We start from the raw sequence: 22,996 nt of genomic DNA on the forward strand, positions 1-22,996 counted from the left end.
ACCTGGCGAACATCATTACATACATTAAACAAAAATAACTCAATGAACCAATCTAGGATTGATTTATTTTTGCATAAAAATCGATTCGATGAAAATCAAACTGTGAAGTCGAACGAAAATTTACAAATTCTTGATTTCTAACTGTGCGGCTAAGTCCAATCTAACGTCCAAAACTGGCACTTTTTTCAAATTCAAAGCTAAGTTGTGAGAAGAGTGGTTGGTTTAATGATGTTCTTGGTATCTCGTCACTTAACTACCAGAAATCATTATTTAATTTGATATAAAGATACATAAAACTTGTAAGAGAGTGACTACATATATTTAAGCATAAAAGTGTCCGACACGAAAACATTTCAAAAATACTTCACTTACTTTAATTTGACGCAAAAGACTTTGTCTTAACTGAATTTCAAATTAAATTGCCAAAAATTTCGTTTTCATTGTATAAAAACGTCATTTCGAGCAAACATAAGCTGCTGTACCTACCAATAAGTCAAAAGAACAATCATTGAGACAAAGAAATGAACTTAAAACAGAAAATTGGAACAATCGGTGACACAAAAATAACACAACCAACAAACGTGCTGTTGTTCCTCGTTTTATATCAAGCCAGATTCGGAATCGTGCTTTTTCCACCGATTCCGACTCCAGATACCTCACAAACCTCCCGACTCCACAGCCCCCATAAGCAGGGGTGCATTCCTAAAATTTTTTTTGGGGGGGCTCTAACACTTAGCTGTGTTGTTATAGACAAAGTATGTATAAGTAATCGGTGTAGGTTAGCCAACAATGTTTATCTTTTTTAAAAGGAAACACTGTTCAGTATGTATTTACTTCTGAACATCATGTCGAAAAACAACCCATGCTAAAACATAGCTTGAAGTACAGAAAAAGGTATAAGCAACAAAACGTGAAATCGTGGTTGAATCCGATATAAAATTATAAGTTTGAAATTTGGCTTGGTTGCTACACTGCAATCTCCTTTGCTTTTTTTTTACTGCGTAGGCCTACACTTGAAACTCGATTTGCATGAGCTAATTCCAATCTCTTAACTCAATTGTAAACTTATTTGCATGAGCCAATCCTAAGTACACTTGCAAAAACATTGACTGCAATAGGAAAGTAAGGAAATGCAATTCTTGAAATGAGCGCTTGTGGTTGCAGATTTGCTATATAAGAACCAATAAGCTGCCAATGTGACAGTTACACTAAAATCTCATTTAGTTATTAACGAACAGTTTAAAAAACTTCAATTACAGCAAAAGTATATTCCAAGTTGGTGCAAACGAGATTACACAAAACAAACAGCCTGTCTGCCAGGTCTTTGGTTTTATGGGCTAAGTTTAAAGCACCACGACAGTCCTTGATTTTAGCCAGCAAACAGTTTTTGCGGAGATCTGAGTTCATTCAACGTGGGCAGCTTAGAATGCTTAACTTGAACATCCACAGCCGACCGATGAGTCTGCAACCACTTCTGAGTTGCCGCAGTGCCATTCCATAAATGAGGAGGTGGTCCATTGATGCTGATGAACAACAATGCTGAAACAAGTGATATGGTCAGCCGTGATCGTAGCTGTGTGATGACCGAGTTCATTTGTGAAAATCCACGTTCGGCTTCAGCAGAACTTATAGCAATCATGCTTAGTACTACGTTCTTGAGCAACTTTATCGTATCTGGTATATGACAAGGATTGTCAACATACAATCGAAAATCGGAAATAGGAGTGATAACATGAAATCTCTCCTCTATTTTTCGTAATCTCTGCTCCCCTTCTTGCCATGGAACTTCGACTGCAGCAGGCCATAACTCTGGTACAATAATTCCCAAGGTCTTCACAGAATTTTCATTGTTGGTGTCCGCCATCCTGCTTCCAATGTTCTCAACCAAAGCTTAAATAAACTGATTACGATCAAAAGAAGGGTAGGCTAGTCTCTACGTCGAGCTTTGAACTGGTCCAATGTTGTGCCTTTAAAGGAGTAGTTTTTTGTACTTCCGGGACTCAAGTTAACAACTTCATCAAACGAATACTTTCCTTCTTGAATAGCTTTTTTTTATTTGAAGTAGAGAATTAACAGTCCATTTGACATGACGATCAGCTACTACAAAGTTGATATTCCCAGTCTGGAGAGTTTCTGACAAAAGTGATAATTGGCGATTGCTATCAACTTATGTTCGTGTGTTTTTTTGCAGTTCTGTTGTGAGAAAGCTGTTAAAGTGTTACTTGTTCAGTCGAGAAGTTGTTGTTCAGCCAGAAAGCTGAAAAATGGAAGCTTGAACGAGCCCCCCCTGAGCCCCCCTTACAGCAAGCCTTTTCGTTTTTCGGGGGGCTCAGCCCCGCCGAGCCCCCCCAAGAATGCAACCCTGCCCATAAGCTCAAATAATTCAATATAAAATTTAGAAATAACAATTGCTGCATGCGATATTTAAGACATGAATTTTATAAAAAGATTCAAGATTGGTCGAAACTCCTCGTGGCATTATCAGACGAAACAGCCACAGTTTAATATCAAGACCGGCAAACCAAAAGACCGAAATCCTGGTTACAGAGTCAGAAACTGATCAGGTTGACCAATGACCATGATCAACCCAATTCTGATTTGTATAGAACCCGCAGTGGTCGTACTATAAAGCCACCAGATCGTTATACCGATAATTGGCAATAGTATCGTGTAATTGTTTCGTTTTTTTTTTTTTTTTTTTGAGGTTTCTTTCTATCGAGAGGAGATGTAGTCCTTCCTCCCTCAGTCTTCTTCTTGACTATATGAGGAGTTGTATTTTTTTTTTCTCGAAGGGAGATGTAGCCCTTCCTCTCTCTACGTTGGTGTTGTTTCTTTTAAACGTTTTAGTTTCTTGAAGGGGAGATGTAGTATTACCTCCCTGTGAGTTCATACATAGAACACGTGACCTACAGTTTGTGTATATATACGGCTGTCGCCATCAGCAGCCATTTTAGTTACTAGTATCTGAGTTATTGAATAGAGCCAGTGCTGTGTCAAGGGGGGGGCCAAGGGGGGCCCGGCCCCCGGGCCCACCATCTCAGGGGGCCCACAAGTAATAGACTTTTGCGCGTCAGTGGCATGTTTTTTAGCTGCTAAAGTTTACTGCGTGTACTTCCATTGAGAAGATAATTTAGGTCCGGTACCAATGAGATGCCGGGCCTGGGCCCTTATACCAAAATATCTCAAAAATCACCATATTATCTTGAATCAAAGTTAAAATAGGCTGCGACAACATTAGTAAAATCATTTGTATTTGAAACAAAACAGGTTGGTTGCAATTGAATACTTGAAATCAAGAAGGGCCCAATTCCCACAAAGGTGTGTTTAAAATAAATGTGTTGTAGTTATTTTGTGATGGAATTTCAGGGGGCCCACAGGTAATAGACTTTTGCGTCTCAGTAACAATGTGTTTTTTAGCTGTTAAAGTTTACTGCGTGTAGCCTACTTGTCCATTAAGAAGATAATTTAGGCCCGGTACCAATGAGATGCTGGGCCCTTATACCAAAACATCTCTAAAAACACCACATTACGGTATCTTATAGAAAAGTTAAAATATCACAACATTAATAAAATTAGCCTACCTGTATTTGAAATAAAACAGGTTGGTTGCAATTGAATACTTGAAGTCAAGACGGGCCCAATTCCCACAAAGATGTGTTTAAGATAAATGTGTTTTAATTATTTTGGTTGTTTATTTTTTCGTATTTTGTGGTAAAACTTTGGAATTGGCAACTATTGAACTGAAACCACTTTATACACTGGTAGGATCACCATACTTTGTAAGCTACTGTTGAACCACGAAGTAGACAGCTCATTTTAAAATGATTGTCATAAATGGGCAAATTATATAAGACATTTGCATAACTTAATTGTAATGCCTTGTCTAAATTTTGCAAAAGCATAGATTGAAACCTTTCTTTAGCATACCGGGTAAGGTGAAAGCGTTCATGTTTTGTAGGTTAGCTTCTCTTTAGCATAAACTTTAAGAGTGAGATACGATCGATTTTGAAGTCTGCCAATAACTAAACAAGACACACAAAATACTATTTGTAATACTGGACTAGCTGAAAGTTTGGTTGGTCTATTGATATCCCTTTTAACAATAAAGTATTTTTCTACATCTACTGGTATAACTTGCAAGGTATATAAAAGTCTTTTTTGAAGTGTCATAAGCTGCATTAAGGCTGTTGCACTTTTAGCTTAACGTTTTGGTTTTACAGGGTGTTTTATTTTCTTAAGCTTAACTTCAAAGTGAATGTTACTGGTCTAGTCTAGTTCTAGAATGGTGTAACCTTGCTATGTACCAAGATTTCGTTCAGCATTTCATAAAGAAGATGTCTTGTTTGAACTAGCGACATTCTTGCTTTGAACATTTCAGATTTATAAACAAAACTCTCAAAGAGGAATTCTTTGAAATTACTGACCATGGAGGTTTGTCAGAACCAAGCAAACTTTGCTTTGTCATTATTGCAATTGGAGTACATTCGTTCACTATGATTACCAATGGTGCAGATGTGCTGCAAAAGTTTTGCAGAAGTTCCAAACAAGGGAATGTTTTTCTCAAAGCTCTTTGCATAGTTTTTTTTTTTTCAAGAGTTATGTTGAGCCAAATGTTAAACCTTGAATGTACCAGAAACCATGAAGCATTTAATGCGATCTTTACCCATGTCTTTAATTGCTGTGGTAAGAACCAGATAAAGTGACCAGCAGGCCACAAGCTGAAGAACGACCACCAAAAGTAAGGCAAACAATTCAAAAACTGACCTCAAAGGTCAGCAAGTAATAAGCGGACAGCGGACATTGAGTAGTGTAATAATCAATTCACCTGCCTTTAGATGTAGGCCATAAAAATGTTTGTCTTATTTGTAGTCTATTCCATTTCTGCAGTCATATTTTGTTTACTGCTAAAAAATTGTAAACAGTAAACAAAATAGCATTTCTCATAGATTAATTAGCATTTCATTTTTAGCATTTACAATCCCGTAATTATAAATATCCCTGACTTTACAGAGGTAGCTATCAGCAAGCGTAACCAGCATACATTTAGATACCAGTATAATAAGTATTTTATGACAGTTGCCAGGATTTTGTTTGTGATTTCAAATCGTTGCTGCTTTATATTTCATTTCTTTCATTCCAAGCAAAGATGAAGCTATAACTTGACAGACCTGTGTTTACTATAAGTTATATTTCTGCTGTGTTCTGTACACTGCTGGGTTGATTGTTGTTTATGAAGTTATAAAAGTTTAACTAGGTAGTAGTTATTGTGCAGTAAGCATTACAACATTTCATTAAGCACCAGTAACCTATGAAGGCTTTCTGAGTACTGCAAAGTTGTCAGTGAGTAATGAAGCTGTTAGACCTTACCTAGAAACCTCTTAACTAGTGTTGCACTGTAAATATTGCTCCGTTTTGTTAAAGTTCATAGTAATTTTCTTATGTATGCTGTGATTCCTGTGAAGTAGTTGCAACATGTGATAAAGTTATTAAACTTCATCTACATAAGTCAGCATTCATGCCCATGCACCATTCCAATAACAGCTGTTTTTAGCATGACCAATGGTGTTTGCATATGAAAAAAATAATTACATGTAGTAAAGTTAATTCAACAGTTAGATTACAGCAACTGCTGCTCATAATAATTGTGCTTCTTAAATTCAACAACCACAATGTTCCAAAAATAAAGCAATTAATAAAAAAAATGTTTTAGTGAAATATAGCATGATTAACAACAGGTTTCTAATAATAGTGTATCTTGTGTGAGTAGGCCTAGTTAATAAACCATGTACGGCATTCTGTGCTGTTATAAATTAACACTGTTCTGTTGTGAATTGAAAGTATATCACTAGATTGGTAACTACTGTTTTTATCATACTAAAGTTACTGATTATGCACATTTGAGTACACTTGAGTTTTCATGTTAGCATTTTGAATGGGTACTTGGGTAGCTTTTTGAAAGTATTGTAATGGTGAGTGGTTTAATCAATCAATCACTGGTTTATGTTTTTTCACAAAATATTACATCAAATGCACTGGTACATTACATAAAAGTGAGAGAGGAAGGAAGCGAAAGACCTTATGAGGTCACCAAGTCAGCCTCCACCCCGGTTTTTTATAAGGCAAAACATAATTACCACTTGGTGAAAGTGTTAAAATGTTGTTTGTTAAAGCATTTATGAATTCACTTTTTTTTGCACTTCTAAACTGTTTTGCTATGTTATGGCTATACATTTAAAAATAATAGGTTAGTGAAATTTCAAATGCCAATTGTAATTTTTGGAAAAAATTGCTTTCAAATGCAACTAACCTCTAACCAATTTAAAATTCTCATAATTTTGTCAATTTTTGTTCGATATTAAAATTGTATAACTCAATGTGATAAGCATGTCAAATTTTTATGCTAACTTCTACTGTGTGATATAAGATCTGGGTTGAATGACCCCTACGCTTCATGACCGTTGCCAGTATGTTTAGAAATCGTTAACACTTTTGGCTTTCATTGCAAGCAAAGGTGTAGCTACGACTTGATAGACCTGTGTTTGCTCTTATTTACCTTTGTATTGTTTTCTCAACTGGTGAGAAAGTCTAGTGAAGTGAACCACCTTTCCATATCAGTGCAGTTAACATACACACTATGTTATCATAAGTCGCTTGCCGATAAGGGGCCCAAAATTATTTTGGCCCCGGGGCCCACCAAGGGCTTAACACAGCACTGAATAGAGCTAAACATTACAGGAACGTTAAGATCACAAATTATTTTAATTGTATTGAAAAAGAAAATCAAACAAAAGAACAGAACCAACATTTGGTGCAAAGTGGATAATGTTAACAAAAAGCATTGAAAACTTAATTTCCTGATGAACAAACGTGCAAACATTTTGCATCTATTTCATTTCTCGGGTTTTGCTCTAACGATTTTTTTCACTACATCCAATGTGTTGCACTGGAAGATCATTATTTTGCGAATGAAGCTTCTATCTCATGTCTCATTACGTTGTAGTGAGTTGAAAGCACAGAATATAAGATGCATGGTATAAATCAGGGTTGTCCAACCTTTCTGGCCAAAGGGCCACATGTAGTTTACGCATGGTTGCGCGGGCCACTTGAGTATTTACTGCTAATTTGTAATCTTAAAAATGACTGTCTGATAATTTCTAATTAAAACCCCCACACCCAAATTCTAATCTTAGAAATGTGTTTGTACATTTTATGGGTTATATAAGAAGAGTGAAGTTGGTTTTAAAGTGGTTTAAGGTTTTTATTTGAAAGCAAGCCAGCAGCAAAGCGTAAAAATGTCAAATTGGCAATTGACCCTTCTGATGTTGCCGGAACAGCGGAGTTGCGAGTCCCGTAATGTATTGTCCGGCTGTTCCTAGGTTCATCCACGAAAAACTTGCTCGCACAAGTAAGTGCTGCCAAATAACGATGTCACGAAAACTGCCAATCTATGAATCCTCTGATCTTTTTCTTAAGAAACAATTTTTTTTGTAAAATTTTAGCAATAGAAAGTTTTGAACTTCTCTCGCTAAAAGCAAGAAATATTGCTGATTGACTGACTCTTGAAGCACCACTACTATTGTGTGGAAAAGGGTGGACGTAACAATGTGGAAAATGTGATGCGTTACAATGTGCATTGTGATACAATAAAATTAACTTGAACAGTTGCGCACCCAATGCACTATAGGGATTATAGAGTAATAGAGAAAGAAAGCAAACAATAAATGCCAATTTATCGGAATGTAAGTTCGCCATAAATTACGTTGGCGATTGAGTTAATTATATAATATATTATGTCATTTCGAAAAATATCACGCGGGCCACTCAGAACCTTCTCGCGGGCCACGGGTTGGACGCCCCTGGTATAAATTGAAAAGTTTTGTGCTGATTTCAACTTTTTGTGTGTTTTCCATGTCGCTCATTATTCTTCATATGCAAGCACTAGGGCTGCTTGAAACAAACTTTGTTTGGTCAAAACGAAACGAATTCCTTCAGAAAAAGTTTAATTCAAAAAAGTTAAGACAAATACTTTGATTCGAAGAGATGTAACGATACCAATATTATCGCCGATACCGATATCACTTCTTTAGGTCGATGCCGATATTATCGCCGATACCGATATCACTTCTTTAGGTCGATACCGATATTTTGCCGATACTTTAGTTTTGCAAAAAGAACTGTTAAGTTTGATCTTATTTGCATAAATTTATTAAAAAAAGCTTTAAATTGGCATATTTCAGTTGTAAAGATTCAATCATTCCAATTTCTCTGCATTGTTGTGCCATAATAGTATGTATTAGTAATAAAAGGCCGCCATGATTGAGGACTGGGGCATTAGGGAACAAACATCATAATTGCGGTTTCTGAAAAAATTAATAAAGGGTTTGCGCAAACTCTCTAAATAGGCTATCATAATTTAGGATAACATATAAAATTTAAACCAAGTCGTTTGTGTAGTCATACAAAACTATTCGACAAGTAATCTTCAACCTAAGGGCGCTTGTTGTTTGGTTGTTGCTTTCGCCAGGATTGATCAGATTACCCAGGCAGCAAAACTGTATAATTTTGCATCGTTTCTACATCGCTAGACGTTCAAAAAACCCATGGAATTGGATTGTTTTTAATAGACTGGTTCTATCAGTTTGTGATCTAATTTTAACCTTTTGTTGTCATAAACTAATCAAGCTTAAAAAATGTCATGACAGCGTAAGCAGGCTACGGGCTAAGCAACGAACTCCCACAGTAATCACCACTTGCTCCTGACAAGTCAAAGAACATCGTTGTCTTGTGATGCTGCCAAATTGCGTCCAAGGAAGAGCAGTTTGGAATACCGAAACCGAATCGAACTCTAAACTGTTTGAATAAATCGAATCTTTAATAGGATTCGGTATATATCCTTCTTTTTTCTTTTTTTCGCGTCACATTTACGTTATTTATCACGGATAAACGCGCAAGCAGTGCAACAAATACGTTGTGCAAGCGTACACACTCCGATTGGCATCGCGGTTGCCAGTTTCGAGGTTTTCCCTCAGAACTGTGACAATTCTCGTTTAGGCGTTGCAATTATTCGGCCGGTATTTCGACACTATATGACCCGGGATTACTGTGATCAGCAATTTTATTGCGTTTGGTACTTTGGTTGATGTAATGTTGCATTGTTTGGCTAATTTTTAAGATTAAAATTTTGAGAGTAGCTGACAGATATCCTCAAACAATAAACAATCATATTTTTCCCTTTCAGTCAATTAGAGCTTATTATTTCGTATAAATTTGAGCGTTTCAGTTCTTCTCAATTAGATTTTAAAAAATAAGTGAAAAGTTAAAAGCGAATTGAAATTTACTTTTGAACGCATGTACTTGCTTAGGCCACATAACCCGCGTAGGTAGTCACGGTCTGACAAACAAAATGTCGTGCAAATCGACAATTTCTGTGCTTGACTGAACGTCACTCTGTACTACCAACATGCTAACGGATTTGCGGCGATTTTTCACAATTTGTCACTTCACAGCAACGTCAGGAAAATTTATAATGCTAAACCGTTTGACTTGACAAGAAAAGTAGGGTAGATGAAAACTATGTTTGCTTCTGGAAACGTTAAAGCAAAACTTTGGGGAGAACCGCAAGTGAAACAAGTAACATTAGCCAACATACGTCTTTTGCTAATTAATATACCATTGTTAATTTCATTTCTTAAAGTCAATAATAATGATTATTGTGATCTAACGTAGGCTTTAGTATTTGATTTGTGCGGTCAACACCACTGCATCCAACAGTGCAACAGCAATTAGGGCAATAATCGTTTGATTTACTAACACCAAGATTAATAAGCATTTTTCTTGCATGACGTCTTCGTTGCAAACCGAGTTTTTAATTGTTTTAACGTTTGCAGACAATAAATCAATCTAACCCATTGTCCGTCGCTTTGTTTTACGTTTGCATAAGTGTATTGTATCAACGGGAGCAAAACAAAATCTTGTCAGAAGATAGGAAGAGGTTTGGAAAGCCATAAACACTGCACTGTAATTACTTACGTTTTGACGGGCATAATTTGTGCCCCAAACAAAACCTTGACTTCATATTGTGTTTGCTTCATTTTCTTTGGCGAAAATATAATTCTGGATTTGTTCTAATCCTTCTAGCATAGATTCGAATCCTTAACTATTCGAAAATGCCCATCCCTATTTGCCTCACATTTTTGTGGTTTTTTATAGGCCTAATAATAATTCCTCTTCGCTATTTCTGTTGCGTTGCTTGGTTTGCGTTGATGCAACAAAATGTCGGTCTGTAAAAAACTTCAAAAACAAATCCATGAATGCTAATTAGTTACGAAATGTTGTTTTGATGTATTGTAATGTTAACACGTTATGTCTAATAAGAATGAATTGAAAACGAGTCCAATCACTCAAAATGAAAGCAATGGGACAACGAATCCTCACTGAACCAATCAGCAAAAGGTTTTGTTACGCCTCAACCTTATTGTTTCTGATCTGCAGAGCAGATATAAATCTTAAAAATCATATGGATTTATTCCTGATATGGGATTTGGCTACGTATATCACATATTGATTAATGGATAATTTGTTCAACTGAACTTCAAAGTCAAAGCGAATTAATTTTTCACATACCAAACCACCTGTGATGATCAAATTTGTTGATTCATAATTCGATAAAATGTTGAGATAATGTTACGTCATTACGCCGCTTTGAGATGTAATTTCATGACGTCGTATGAACGAAAAACTTAACTAGTTTTATGCTCTATTGGAAGCAAAAAAGAAACACACATGATAAACATTGGCGAAATTGAGTCTCACTCACAATTTAAGAATGAAGCAACACAAAACTGTTGAAACAAAACGTTTTGTTTGAGTGAAATAATCACTGCAAGTAACCAATGCCGGAAGGCGCGCGCAAGAAGTCATGGGAACGTGAGGTATCAAACATTTGAACAGGTTATTATTCTACATCAGTGTGACGTTAGTTGCTACGGTACTTCAAAAAATCTTCTTGCTAACTGTGAAAAATCCGCAGCAAATGAATTTTTCTACATTTTTAAATTCGGCCTAATTTTGCCGATGCCGATACTCCAAAAATGGCCGATATCGATACATCTATCGTTCGAAACGAAACGGATATATAAAAGAAACGCAATCGGTTGAACTGACAAACTCGTGAGAACAGGGCAAATGCACAGAAGCAGTAGCAAATCCAGGGGACTGGGACAGTCGTAGATCGTAATGTCTTGTTTAAGGCATGTATGACGTGAAAACAATTGGTTTTATCGTACAAAAGTGACAGATTTTAAGGGCCAATTGAGCAATGGCATGCAAATTACGCATGTATTCTATTTCTCACAACCCATACATTAATGAACACTTCCACAGTTTGCTTCAACAACGAAGAGAAATTAAACCTACTTTGGAACAATATTGATTGAAATTACCATTAAAGCTAAAATATGTTTAAAAATGCAAACTGAGTGACGACTTCAAAAAAGCGTAAGGTATAAATGTTTAGTTTTCAGGAAATGATTTTTATAGGTTATACAATATCCCAAAAACATAAGCTAATATTTTCATGACTGTTCAGAGGGAATTAAAAATCGTTCAAGTATTATGGTGTCATGTACAATTACGTTCGAAAATATGATATGAGTTGTTAATTGTTATTACTGTAGTCTCCAATAAAGGCTTTAGACCGATATAATAATGTTTGTAATCTAACCTCTCCTCCCTCCTTACAAAAGGCTTCTACCCACAACACGTCACACAATAAGTTTTTTTCTTTTCAGTCCACAAAAAGCTTTGAAACTCAGGACAATATTAAAATCAATATTTAATTCAATGGACATTAGTTTGTACGTATCCATTGGGTTTCCAAAACTGTTGCAGTTCATTCTGAACATTTCCAGCTGGTACTTTTTCCAACTTTTTGTTTCTTTATATTTTCTTGAAACCCAAGTGAGCAGTTTTGTCATATCCAGGCTTATGCTCTGTCATTGAATATTTAGATTAAGTGGACGTGAAGGCAAGGAAGCCAACCTATGTGCCACCTTCAAGCATGTCATTGTGTGTGCCAAGGCACAATGGATAAGTGTCGAACCGACGTCATCAGCATCGTGCAAGCGCTCTCACCTCTCAGGCATGTAGTCGATAACCAATAAGATGATTATAATGAACAAAGAAAGGAGCACAGGGTAGTTATCAATTATCTTATTTTGTGGTAATTATTCAATTTTGAATAAAATGGCAAAAAAAAATCATTCAAAGCATATTGTTTTTGAAGCGTTCAGAGATTCTTCTGCGTTTCGTTTCAAACTAATAGACAACATCGGACATAATATTTAATATCAGGATTCTAAAATTATCTCTTAAACCTAGTTTCTATAAACTTGTTAAGCAGTATAATTTGCTGCTCTAAAAAAGGAATTATTTAGCGAAAAATGATGACGGACGATAACTATCGTTTCTGGTTTTTTGAGCTAAGACTGAGTGCAATAATTACAAATTGAAAACATTCGATTTGATGAGATTGATCAATCCCACCATGAATCGAATGTGATTGTGATCATGTTGTTGTTCTCAATAGAACAAAGAATGGTTTGTACAACCATTGAAATTATGAGATATTGGATTTTTGTGTGCTCATAATATTTACTTATAAATTTAATAAATGAGTTTTACTGTATAACAGTGTTGGCACCATCTTCGAATTACTTCATCACAACACATTGATTACACTTGTTTAATTTTTCAACAAAGTTCGAACCTCCAGTGGAAGCCAAAGCATGACCCCAACGACCTTCATTCATATCAACGCTGTTGTACCATTTGTCTTCAACAATGTTGTAACTTTCACATGAAGTCAAACCAGTGCTACCATTGTCTATGCCACCACCAGTGAAGATGGAATCTGTTCATGTATAAACAATGGTTCTCTTCAATAGTAATTTTGTTTAGAATAATAGATTAAATAAACAATAGAAAATTAAATAAATAGATTTAATCATTTTCATAATTATTGCCAAAAAGAATACAAATTTTATATTAAACAATGCGAACAAATTTTGTTATGTATAAAGGCTGGAATCAAATCATAATTAAAATCCTCTTATTTTGTATTACATAACAATCTGAAACAAACCAATAATTTATGTTGCTATTCTTATTGATTCAAAGATCTTCAAAAAAAAGAACCTTGATGATTTTCTGGAAGTAGGTAGGAACGAAAAACTCCTTGAGTTAAGTGGACACCTTCGTTAACAGAAACTTATTCAACATTCATTCCACACCACGTGTGAGTGTATAAATTATGCTTGCTACTTCCCTAGAAAAGATTTCCTGAAGGAGGAAAATGAGGAATGGCACAAGGTTTCAACAATAAAAACGGACGAAAAAAATAAACTACGCAATTATAGACTATTGAAGCCTCATGAAGTGAAAAATGCTTGGTCTTGAGTATAAAGCGCTTGATCAATGTATATGAACTTGTTTGGCTCAGGGGTGGTTTAAGCAACACATAGAGTACCTCAAAATTGTTTGCGTTTATAATAAAATTCCTTTGCTTTGGTCTCCTTCGAGTTCACCTTTTCATTTCAATAAATTCCTTTACCAGATTTGTTTCAAATATTACTAGTTTATAACTATTTGATCACCTTTCAGCAAAAGCAATCAAACTTTGTTTTCAACAAAATAGGCCTGTTGCAATATTGCAGATCAGTGGGGTTCAATTTAATTTTGTCCTTGGCTATTTGGAACCATATTTGCGCTGCAGTGATGATGCTCACTTAAAGTAGCGATTCTGAATCCATAATTAGGTTGTTTAAATCTGTTTTATTATGCCAGTCAATATGACATGTATGGTCGAGGCGATGTATCAACATGAGAATAAGATAGTCACAGGGTTTATAAAATCTTTCATCTTTCTGGACCTAATTTTTTCTGCAGCAGAGTAAAAGTAAATCACTACAGCAAGCATTTAAAATATCCTTTTGATATAAACATAAGTTAACATCTTATCTTAAGTCCCATGAAAATTGTTTTCGTACTCCACAGAAATTTTTTTGCATGCTCGCTACAATCTTTCAGATAATCTTTATGCCACTAAGCTGGATATCGAGTTTATTGATTTGCAGAGTGTTTTACAAATCTATTTTCTCTTTTTGAGTTTAGTATCATTTATTAAAATAAGGTGACATAGACATACAAAACTCTGCACTTTATTGTTGAAACATTACTGTGCGTATTGGATCCAATGCGTTGTGTTCAGCGCTTTGCGATCGCAGCCGTACGGACGGGTACATTATTACACCGACTCCATTTCTTCAATGTTTAGTGCTAAGCAAGAACAAAGTTTAGTGGTAATTTTATAACGTCTCAGACACGACCCGACAAGGTATCGAACTCACGTCTACCGATCAAGAGGTGGGCGTTCTATTCATTACGTCACCAAGCCAGAGTTTCTAGCACATATAACATTGTTCTGAAGGCTAAATGGCATACAATGTTAATTTATGTTATTACAGAGTTTACCAGGTCGTGGCGTCATAATTTGATTAGCATCTATGCAAAAGAAAAATATTTGTCAAGATACCGCCCGACCCTCTTTTCTGTTATCAGTTCAAGACATTCGCAATCACTACTTCAAATACATATTAATGAACTTAATGTGACATTAATTTTAAATGCAAGTGGTGATTTTGATGTAGAATAACTTTCAGCAGAAAGGGGTAGGGAAGCGATGTAGTGGGTTCCCTAGGAATAAACGTAACCACGCTCGGAGGACTTCCAATCATATCACCTTCATGTGTAACTAATAATTTTCAATGTCAGCTTGTTGAGCTCACTGAACAAAATTGAACTGACTGGAGCAAACCTAAGTCATTTTATATCGCAACATGTTGCCAGGTCGTCTTTCATCGAGCACTATTGTAGATATGATTTCTGTCAGAAGATAATTTTTTCCCGTTTTCTTACTGTGTGCTGAAACGTATTTTTGAGATCACTTTAATTAAATACGAGAGCACCAAGATGTTTATTATCAGCATTTTGCGAAATGCAAAAAAAATTATTAAAACCATTTCAAAATTTTGTTTGAAAGCATGCTACTCAACAAGTACGCAAAAATAACAACTTTTAAAGTTGTAATTAATGTAGTAAAGTCACAATTAGGCCTAACTTGTCTAAAAAATAAGATCGGTTGAGATATGAAAAAGCGGCTATCACGCTAATGTCGTAATCAATGAAAAAACTCATCAAACATCAACCTTGAAAAATTAAATCAACGATAGTGAAATTGTTGAACGAGCGAAATTAAACGCAAACATTGGCGAGCATGTGGCATTCCGAACCAAACTTCCAAACAATCGAAAGTAATCTCATCCAACATCAACCTATAAAACATAAACGCTCGATAGTAAAATTTGCGTAAAAAATTTGTTGAGCGAGTGAAATGAAGATGAAACATTAGCGAGGATGCGGCACTCCAAACCGCACTTGTGTGGTGCGTGTCACATGCGCACTCGGCGCTCATCATTGTTAATATTCATCACTTTTGTCACAAATATGAGTTTATCTACAAGTTATGGGACCTACTTAATTTGAATCTAAACTCAAGTGGATTCTTACCATTGCAAACCACAGAAGCAGCTCCAATTCTGACAACATTTGTGGAAGCAAGTTGAGTCCAACCAGATTCCTCATCATTTAACTTGAATCTTTCAACCACTTTAGTTTTATATCCACTGATAACAAAAATCTCACTTTTATGACAAACAGCTGATCCAAACTCGTGGTCAAAGTTTGTGTTCTGAAGAAACATAAATTGTTAAGAATGTGTAAGATCAACAACGTCACGATTTCACAAGACTTGCTTGAATGTTCGACATAATTTCACATCAATTGTGAAACGTCGAGTGCAATCATTGCAACTGCAGTGATGCATTTGCTGAATAGCAAGATATCACAAACACAAAAACATTTAAACATTAACAGCTTGGAGCTCACCACTCATTGTGAAACAATATTTTGTTGTTGATCGCACACCATCTAACAATAAATGCACTCATCCTTGTAACAGTAAACCCAAAAGCTTTTAATATTTTACCAGGAAGTCAGTTGCTTCTTTCTCTCTTACGTCATACTTCTACACATTCTTTCCATGAAACGCAAGAAATTGATTCCTCGATTCTGAAACACACAAAAAAGGAATAAGTTTAAAATATTTAATAATAATCAGCGTGTCTACACGATTTTTACAGCAGGTGCAGTGCAAGAACCCGCAAGCTTGAACGGAGATGGAAAGTTAAGGACTTTCATTCACACATTATCAACTGGTGGTATACGACTTCTCATTACACGCGAGATTGCAAGTGCGCTCTTGCATACCGAATTCTAAGGAATTTTTTATCACTGCACATTTTCTAAGAAAACAATTACATAATACCATGTGGCATGAAAACAACGATATTGCAAACTTAAGCAAAAGCGGTTTTTCCGGTTACATCGCTCTTGGTTTTGCTTGTTATGCATCGCAGTTTCATTTAGGCTACTACGAAAAATCCAAATTTTTTTTTTGTGAAAACTGAAGAGAGGCGATAATAACCAATCAAGTTGGATTTTGATAAGTAGAAGTAAAACAGATGAAAAATATTAAAAAATATGGTACTTCAAACAATTTTTTGAAGCCAGTCAAAGTGCTTGATTGGTTTAATTAAAACCGCTTTTGATGTGATTTGAAATTAAAAACAATTTTGAAAAATACAAAAGAGGTTTCTGGCAAGATAAATATAGGTTAGTTATCAATAAACCGATGTCATGTCAATGTACATTGTATGTATAATATATTATGCAGGAAAGAGGAAATTAACTTCCTAAAAATTTGTGTTGAGTTGTTTTTATTTTGTCTCAAGTCGCACCTTTGTCCTTGTTATAATAATAATAATAATAATTGTTATTAAAAACTTTTGCAAACCACTCTTGCTTCCCTGCTTTTGGCGTTTTTTTACTTTGCGATCTTGTGTTATATTTAGATAGCAGTGGCATATCTATGTTGATGTAGGTCTACAAGCAGTCACTGATAGTTTGACGTACTAGCGATTGTCTTCAAGTGATCTCATATCTCACTGCTAATACTCATGTTCACTGCCAGTGGCGTACGCTGAGGGGGCCATTGGGCAATGCCCCTCCCTCCCTTAACAATGTTGATTTTTTTGCGTTGTTGTGATTGTGTAGTGCAAACATGGTATTGTTCAGAAGTGGTCTTGAATAGCAAGGCCATATTAACCGCCCTTCGTACCCCCGATAGTCGGCTGTTTAGGGGCCCACTCACTTTGGTTTGTTTAATGTTTTTTTTTTGGCTATTTGAAATTAAAAAAAATTGTAACTAATGCTGCAGAAGCTCGATATTCAATAGCTTAAATCACGCAAGGCCCTATATACCGCTTCCATTATTGGGCCGAAATCTCTGTTTAGGGGCCTGACATACTTTATTTACTTAATAAGATTACCATAAAAGGCTTTATAAAACATGGCTAAGCATAAAAATAAAGTTAGCACCTAAACTTTATACAACCCTCACAACACAACTGAGAAGTGGACAAAGAGAAACGTGAACAAGAGCTTCGCGAATCACGCCAGAAGCCAACAAGTCGGCTGTGCACAGAGCACGCAAGATCAATTAAACACAATCAATCAGAAGAAAGAATCAAGAGTTTTACAACAGGGCAGGGCCCACCCATATTCATATTTAGTTAGTGCAACGTCTTTCGGTAATTTTATATAAACAATGTGACGATACTGTTATAAAAACTGGACATTTTATAGCTTAGTCTGCACCCATCTGTTTTGTATTGTTGTTGGTCAATTGGAACAACTATTTGAAATAAGCTAAACCAGTAAATCTGTGTTATTTTGTTGGATTTTACAGAAGAAATAATAACCAACTACACTCTCGCTTTCTTGGAAAATGTCTTTCAAGGGTTGATAGCATAAGACTTGTCCAAAATTAAATGCTCATGAAACGACGAAGATGTTCGATAATAGCATCCTGAAACGTTGACAGGGATTATCCACCACAAAGGCTACTTTTGCATTCGAGATGATTTTTTTAATTCAAAAACTCTTCAGGATGGGGAGGGAGGGATTGCATACTGAAGGAAACTCCACGTCGTCAAATTTTTGTAACTACCTTGTTTAAGTAGGCTGTTCTCTGCATTCAACTAAACGTCTTAGTTTTTTTTCAATACACACACTGCTTCATTCTTGTCCTTAGTTTTTAGTTTTTGTATTTCAAAAGTAATGCAATTATACTTTTTAGAGACGGCCTTTGTCATTGCCAAATTATCTTCTGAAAATGGCTCTGTAAAGTCTTTTAGTTATTATAGTTAAACTCCATATCTCATTGCATTGTTATGTAGTCGAAGATGGAGTCCCAACAGATTGTGGAGTCAGTCTGATGTTTTTGATCCAAATTCACAATCTATGGTTTGAAAAAGATTTTAGGCATCTATACTAAAAAGTAGACACCCACTAATAAATTTCTGAAGGGGGGCGAGATGGTGCTCACACGCTCCTGTAGAGCAGGCCTTCTTTATCGTTATGTACGTTCAAAATGCGATAAATTTGGTTTAAAGTACCTATCGTAATAAATTGCATTCGATATTTAAACTTTCACAGAGAGGTTCAATTTATTCTTTAATGTAAAAACATTGCCAGATAATCGAACTATCAGTTTTTACTTATCCGTTTAGAAACTTTAGACCTGCCATCATGCTTTTTATATTTACATATCTCATAATTCAATCCAAAAGTGGACCTACAGTGACATACGCAAAGACCGTGAGAGTTTATATTTCACCAACAGATAGCCTCGGCAACCTCAATCCTTAGTTAGACTATAAAATAGCATTTGGCTATTCTTAATACAAAATGTCAAATTACAGTATATCGAACGCCAGTAAGAATATTCTGTGTACGCCACTGAACGTACCATTAACACTAGTGGTTCATTGGGTTGAGTAAGCTAACTAGTACTACGTTGTGTACGTAAACAATTATATGCGAGTATTATATATGAGTGTTATATCACATGTTTTTGTTTTCAATACAAAATCTATTCCAATACGTAAACCAGTTGCAGCAAACTAAAACATTATCGTCAATGCAAGCTGAGTATGTTAGGCTAATCTTACACAATATGACTAAGTGGCTATTATTAGCAAATGGGCGTCAATTCGTTTCAATTAAAAAAAAATTTCGAACGCCGTTTGTTGAATTCGGTAGCAAGAAAATGAATGAATGCTCGTCTATCACTAATTACTATGCTCTTCAGGACAATAATTGATTTCGCAATTATGATTTTAACTTTTCTCGCCGGCCTTTCTCTTTTCTGTAAGACAATTACTGCATAATTTTTTTAATAATGCAAGTTGAATTGATACGATTTCTGTATCGCGGGCCGGATTTGGCCGCGGGCCGAACTTCAGACACCCCTGTTTTAGGACCATGCAACAGCTAGTAGTGGATTTTGGTTAGCACTAAAAAGTAAAGGTGAGTCCCATACTTGATCCAAGCATCGGAGAACAAGAAGATAAGGTTCTCATTAGACTAAGCCTTCGGTACTAACGAGAGTAGGGTGGCCAGTTCCTTTCTCACGGCCGCCTTTACTTCAGCAACTACGCCCACCCAATTTATTACACCCTGGGTAGAGGTGAGCGGTGTTTATCAACAACCAGCTTAAGCCGGGAGTCGAACCAGGATTGCACGATTGGAAAGCGAGCACCTTATCCGCTGCGCCATCCCACCGCTACTACACCGGTTAGCACTAGATCAATGAAAAAATTGATCGTACAATAATTTATTGATTTATTGAATTTATTAACCTCTAGGAAAATCACGCAGATATTTTTAGACGTTTGGAGTCACTGAACAGACAATTCGAATTGTATAACCTTCCTTCAATTTGCGCTGGATCAATGTTTGAAGTTGTTGATGAAAAGTAGAAAAAAATGACTCCTCATATATTTTCCTAACAAAACCTTTCATTGGTGACGTCAATAAACAAACGATTTAAATCATTCGACTCCGCTTTGAATAACTTTCATCAATAATGTGACACAAACTTTGTGGGTCATAAAAGCTGTTGGACATTGTGACTCAATGATCAACTCTAACATACAGTACAAAAATTTTAAACTAAAAAAGTTGTCCAAACCTTCCTTTGTTGAAGGAGCGGGAAGAACTTCAGTTGCAGCACCATGTGGAATTGCAGATAGAAGTACAATATTTGTACATTCCAATGAAGTCGTAATCAATTCCTGATGAATTGAAAGGAACTTTAGCAAATTTACACATAAGTTTAATGTCATTACTTCAATATTCATCAGATAGTTGTTGTTTGTTGTAACATCGGTTTCACAAATTCACATAAAATCATTTGTAAAAAAATCACATTTAAAAATACTTAAGTCCTTCTCCACAACAGAAGCCGTATGTTGGAGTGGAGCCATTTTTGCTTAGTTTATATTGATTACATCAGTACGTTAGTTTATTGTTTTGTAACGTTGTATTCAAACTTCTTGTTATTGTAATAACTTGTGTTATGTTTCCCATCGCTATGGTGAGCTGAATGTAATACTTCTCGTAATTCTTCTCACTAATTGTTGAAGAATCTTATTTAGACTTATGATTGTATCTGTACAAGTATGTAGTACATTATGCTATCTCCTACGAATTTTCAAAGTGATAACATAAGTGACAATATTGAATGGGCATTGGGCAGCACTGTTTTGATGATATTTACTTATATTCCACTTCATTTATTTTTCCTAGCACAACCATGCCCGCTACAAACATATAAGAATTATCATCATCAACAACATATGCTCACTGTTGCTACATGTTAGTTAGTGATTACTAATTGTAATATTTGTCAGATTTACCTCTTTCAATGCAACATTTTGCAAGAAATTCCAGGATAGTTTTCCAAGTTTAACAAAACTGAAAAGTTTAACCATGTGCTTCTTACGTGTGGTGACGTCATGTTTGACCCAATTTATGAGCGCATGAAAAACATTCTCTTCCGAGGATACCTGAATGACGTCATCAATTACTATTACTGTACTTTATCACAAATGAGTATTACGTCACAGAACAAGATGCGAAATGTCGAGTCCAAATTTTTCTGCTCAGTTCATAGAATGAAAAGCAGATCATGGCCAAGCAAACAAATTACCTGAATTTTAAGTCCAGTACTTGCCAACATTATTTTACATATGGATATGAACGGCAATCACAAATTTTTAACTGTTCTGTACGTATTGCCATTACTAACCTAAAAAGTTGTTCTTCTGCGCTGGTTCAAATCGACTGGAATTTAAGTAGAAATCGCTTATTGGAGCTTTTATAAATCATGTAAACATCGATATTTTGTCGCGTATTAACTATTTAGGCACTACCTGATTAGTTATTGCTTACTGTGGGTTCACCATGGAGAATAAGCATTTGATATCTCGGAGTGGTTTGAATAATGAACGGGCAATGATTATTTGTATGCGACTTTCTGTCTACATTTCTTCGCACCCACAGGTAGCATGTGCCTTGATTATGTGACTGGCCCAAGAACATGTACACTGCTCACAAATTAAATACCTGGCGAAGAGTCTGGTTCAATTTAGTTTGTGGTATTTGTGATTGTCGAATTCTGTTTGAAGTCTTAATTTGAAATAGGCCTACAAACCTTTTTCTCTTCCACTTGCATCACTTCAAACATCACATCTGGTGTTAGCTCTTTGAACTCTTTTCCATCGATAACTGATTCAAAGTTCTCAGCAATGACAATGTTTGCTTTTGTCACAACTTGGTCCAGATCATACATTTTCGAATATGCTTGAATTGTTAAACAATTCGTCACATCAATTTCATCAAGAAGAAATTCGATGCAATATTGCTTGAGATCTAAACAACAACCAACATCAGTGAAAAACCTTATTGTGCAATGAAACCTGTTAAACATTTTTATAAATAAATAAAACTGCCAACTCCTTCCAGGGTATCTTTGCTATGAAATATAAAAACTCAAAACATTGATTGTTTGTTATTATTTCGAGTTAACCTAGCCGACTGTGAACAAAAATGAGCTCAGGAAAGGAGCCAACACTAACAAGTAAGTTCAATAAAATTTGATGCAAAATTATTTATCAACAAGTTAAAAATTATAACTTCTGCCCCTGTGCTGATATCTTCGTCACAATCTAAACACAAAAAATATTAAAAAAAACTAATAGCATTAAATGATTAAAGTTATCATAAGCTGTTGTAAAAAACGTTTTGTAAAATTCGTAGAGCATAAAAAAGATTATTTTATTCTTTTAAACAATCGTTGACACTTACTGGGAATTTGCAAATAATTTGCAGCTTCAAGCAAACTGTACACGTTTTCACTTGTGACCACCACTTCACAAGTATACATGAAGTTTAAAACAGCTTCCATGGTATCCTCTTTCACTCCGTGGATATTCGCTTTACTTTCATACTTTTCCTTCATCTAACAATTCACAAAATGAACAAAGCTGGGTCATAGCATTAAACGTTTATCAAGATTATGATGTTGATGAATGAGTTTGACTAATAAATGAGTTTGTATAAATAAACAATCGGGAGCTGCACTGAAATGAAAATACGTTTCAGCTTGACTAATGATATCATCTCTGGAAAAATTTTGAGTGAAAACAATTTTAATTTACGTTATTATATTTTATCTAGTTACTTTTGTTTTTCTAACAATGTTGTCAGATCTACATCAACGCTTACTGCATGGAGGAGACTTTAAGGTCGAAACAGTGGCGTCTCTGCCCACAGTCAATGTAGTTGTTATATACAGTAGCTTACACAACAAAATGTCCAGAAGCACGTCAATAAATTATTTTTTTTATGCCAAGCCTAGACCGCAATATACAATTGCTATGTATTTTGTGATTGAATAGTTTTGAAAAAAGTAATA

At 35.4% G+C, this 22,996-nt stretch overlaps 1 protein-coding gene across 1 annotated transcript; it reads right to left on the reverse strand.

Annotated features, from left to right (window-relative positions):
• Nucleotides 1–12,710: 12,710 nt before the first annotated feature.
• LOC145773853 (kelch-like protein 6) lies at nt 12,711–22,540 on the reverse strand. Its single transcript, XM_082584975.1, has 6 exons — nt 22,387–22,540; nt 21,734–21,951; nt 20,210–20,312; nt 17,576–17,649; nt 15,625–15,805; nt 12,711–12,910 (listed from the first exon to the last, which is right to left on the reverse strand). The coding sequence occupies exons 1-6, from the start codon at nt 22,538–22,540 to the stop codon at nt 12,711–12,713; spliced, it is 930 nt and encodes a 309-aa protein (XP_082441101.1).
• Between the last annotated feature and the right edge of the window lie 456 nt (nt 22,541–22,996).

This window comes from Aplidium turbinatum, chromosome 7, assembly GCF_918807975.1.
Source record: "Aplidium turbinatum chromosome 7, kaAplTurb1.1, whole genome shotgun sequence".
Lineage (NCBI taxonomy): Eukaryota > Metazoa > Chordata > Ascidiacea > Aplousobranchia > Polyclinidae > Aplidium > Aplidium turbinatum.

Coding starts and splice junctions, on each gene's coding strand:
- LOC145773853 (XM_082584975.1), bottom strand. CDS start 22,540: ATGAAGGAAAAGTATGAAAGTAAAGCGAATATCCACGGAGTGAAAGAG. Junction 17,650..20,209: donor CGCTCCTTCAACAAAGGAAG/GTTTGGACAACT, acceptor CTCTGTGCACAG/CCGACTTGTTGGCTTCTGGC. Junction 12,911..15,624: donor TGCTTCTGTGGTTTGCAATG/GTAAGAATCCAC, acceptor ATACATGAACAG/ATTCCATCTTCACTGGTGGT.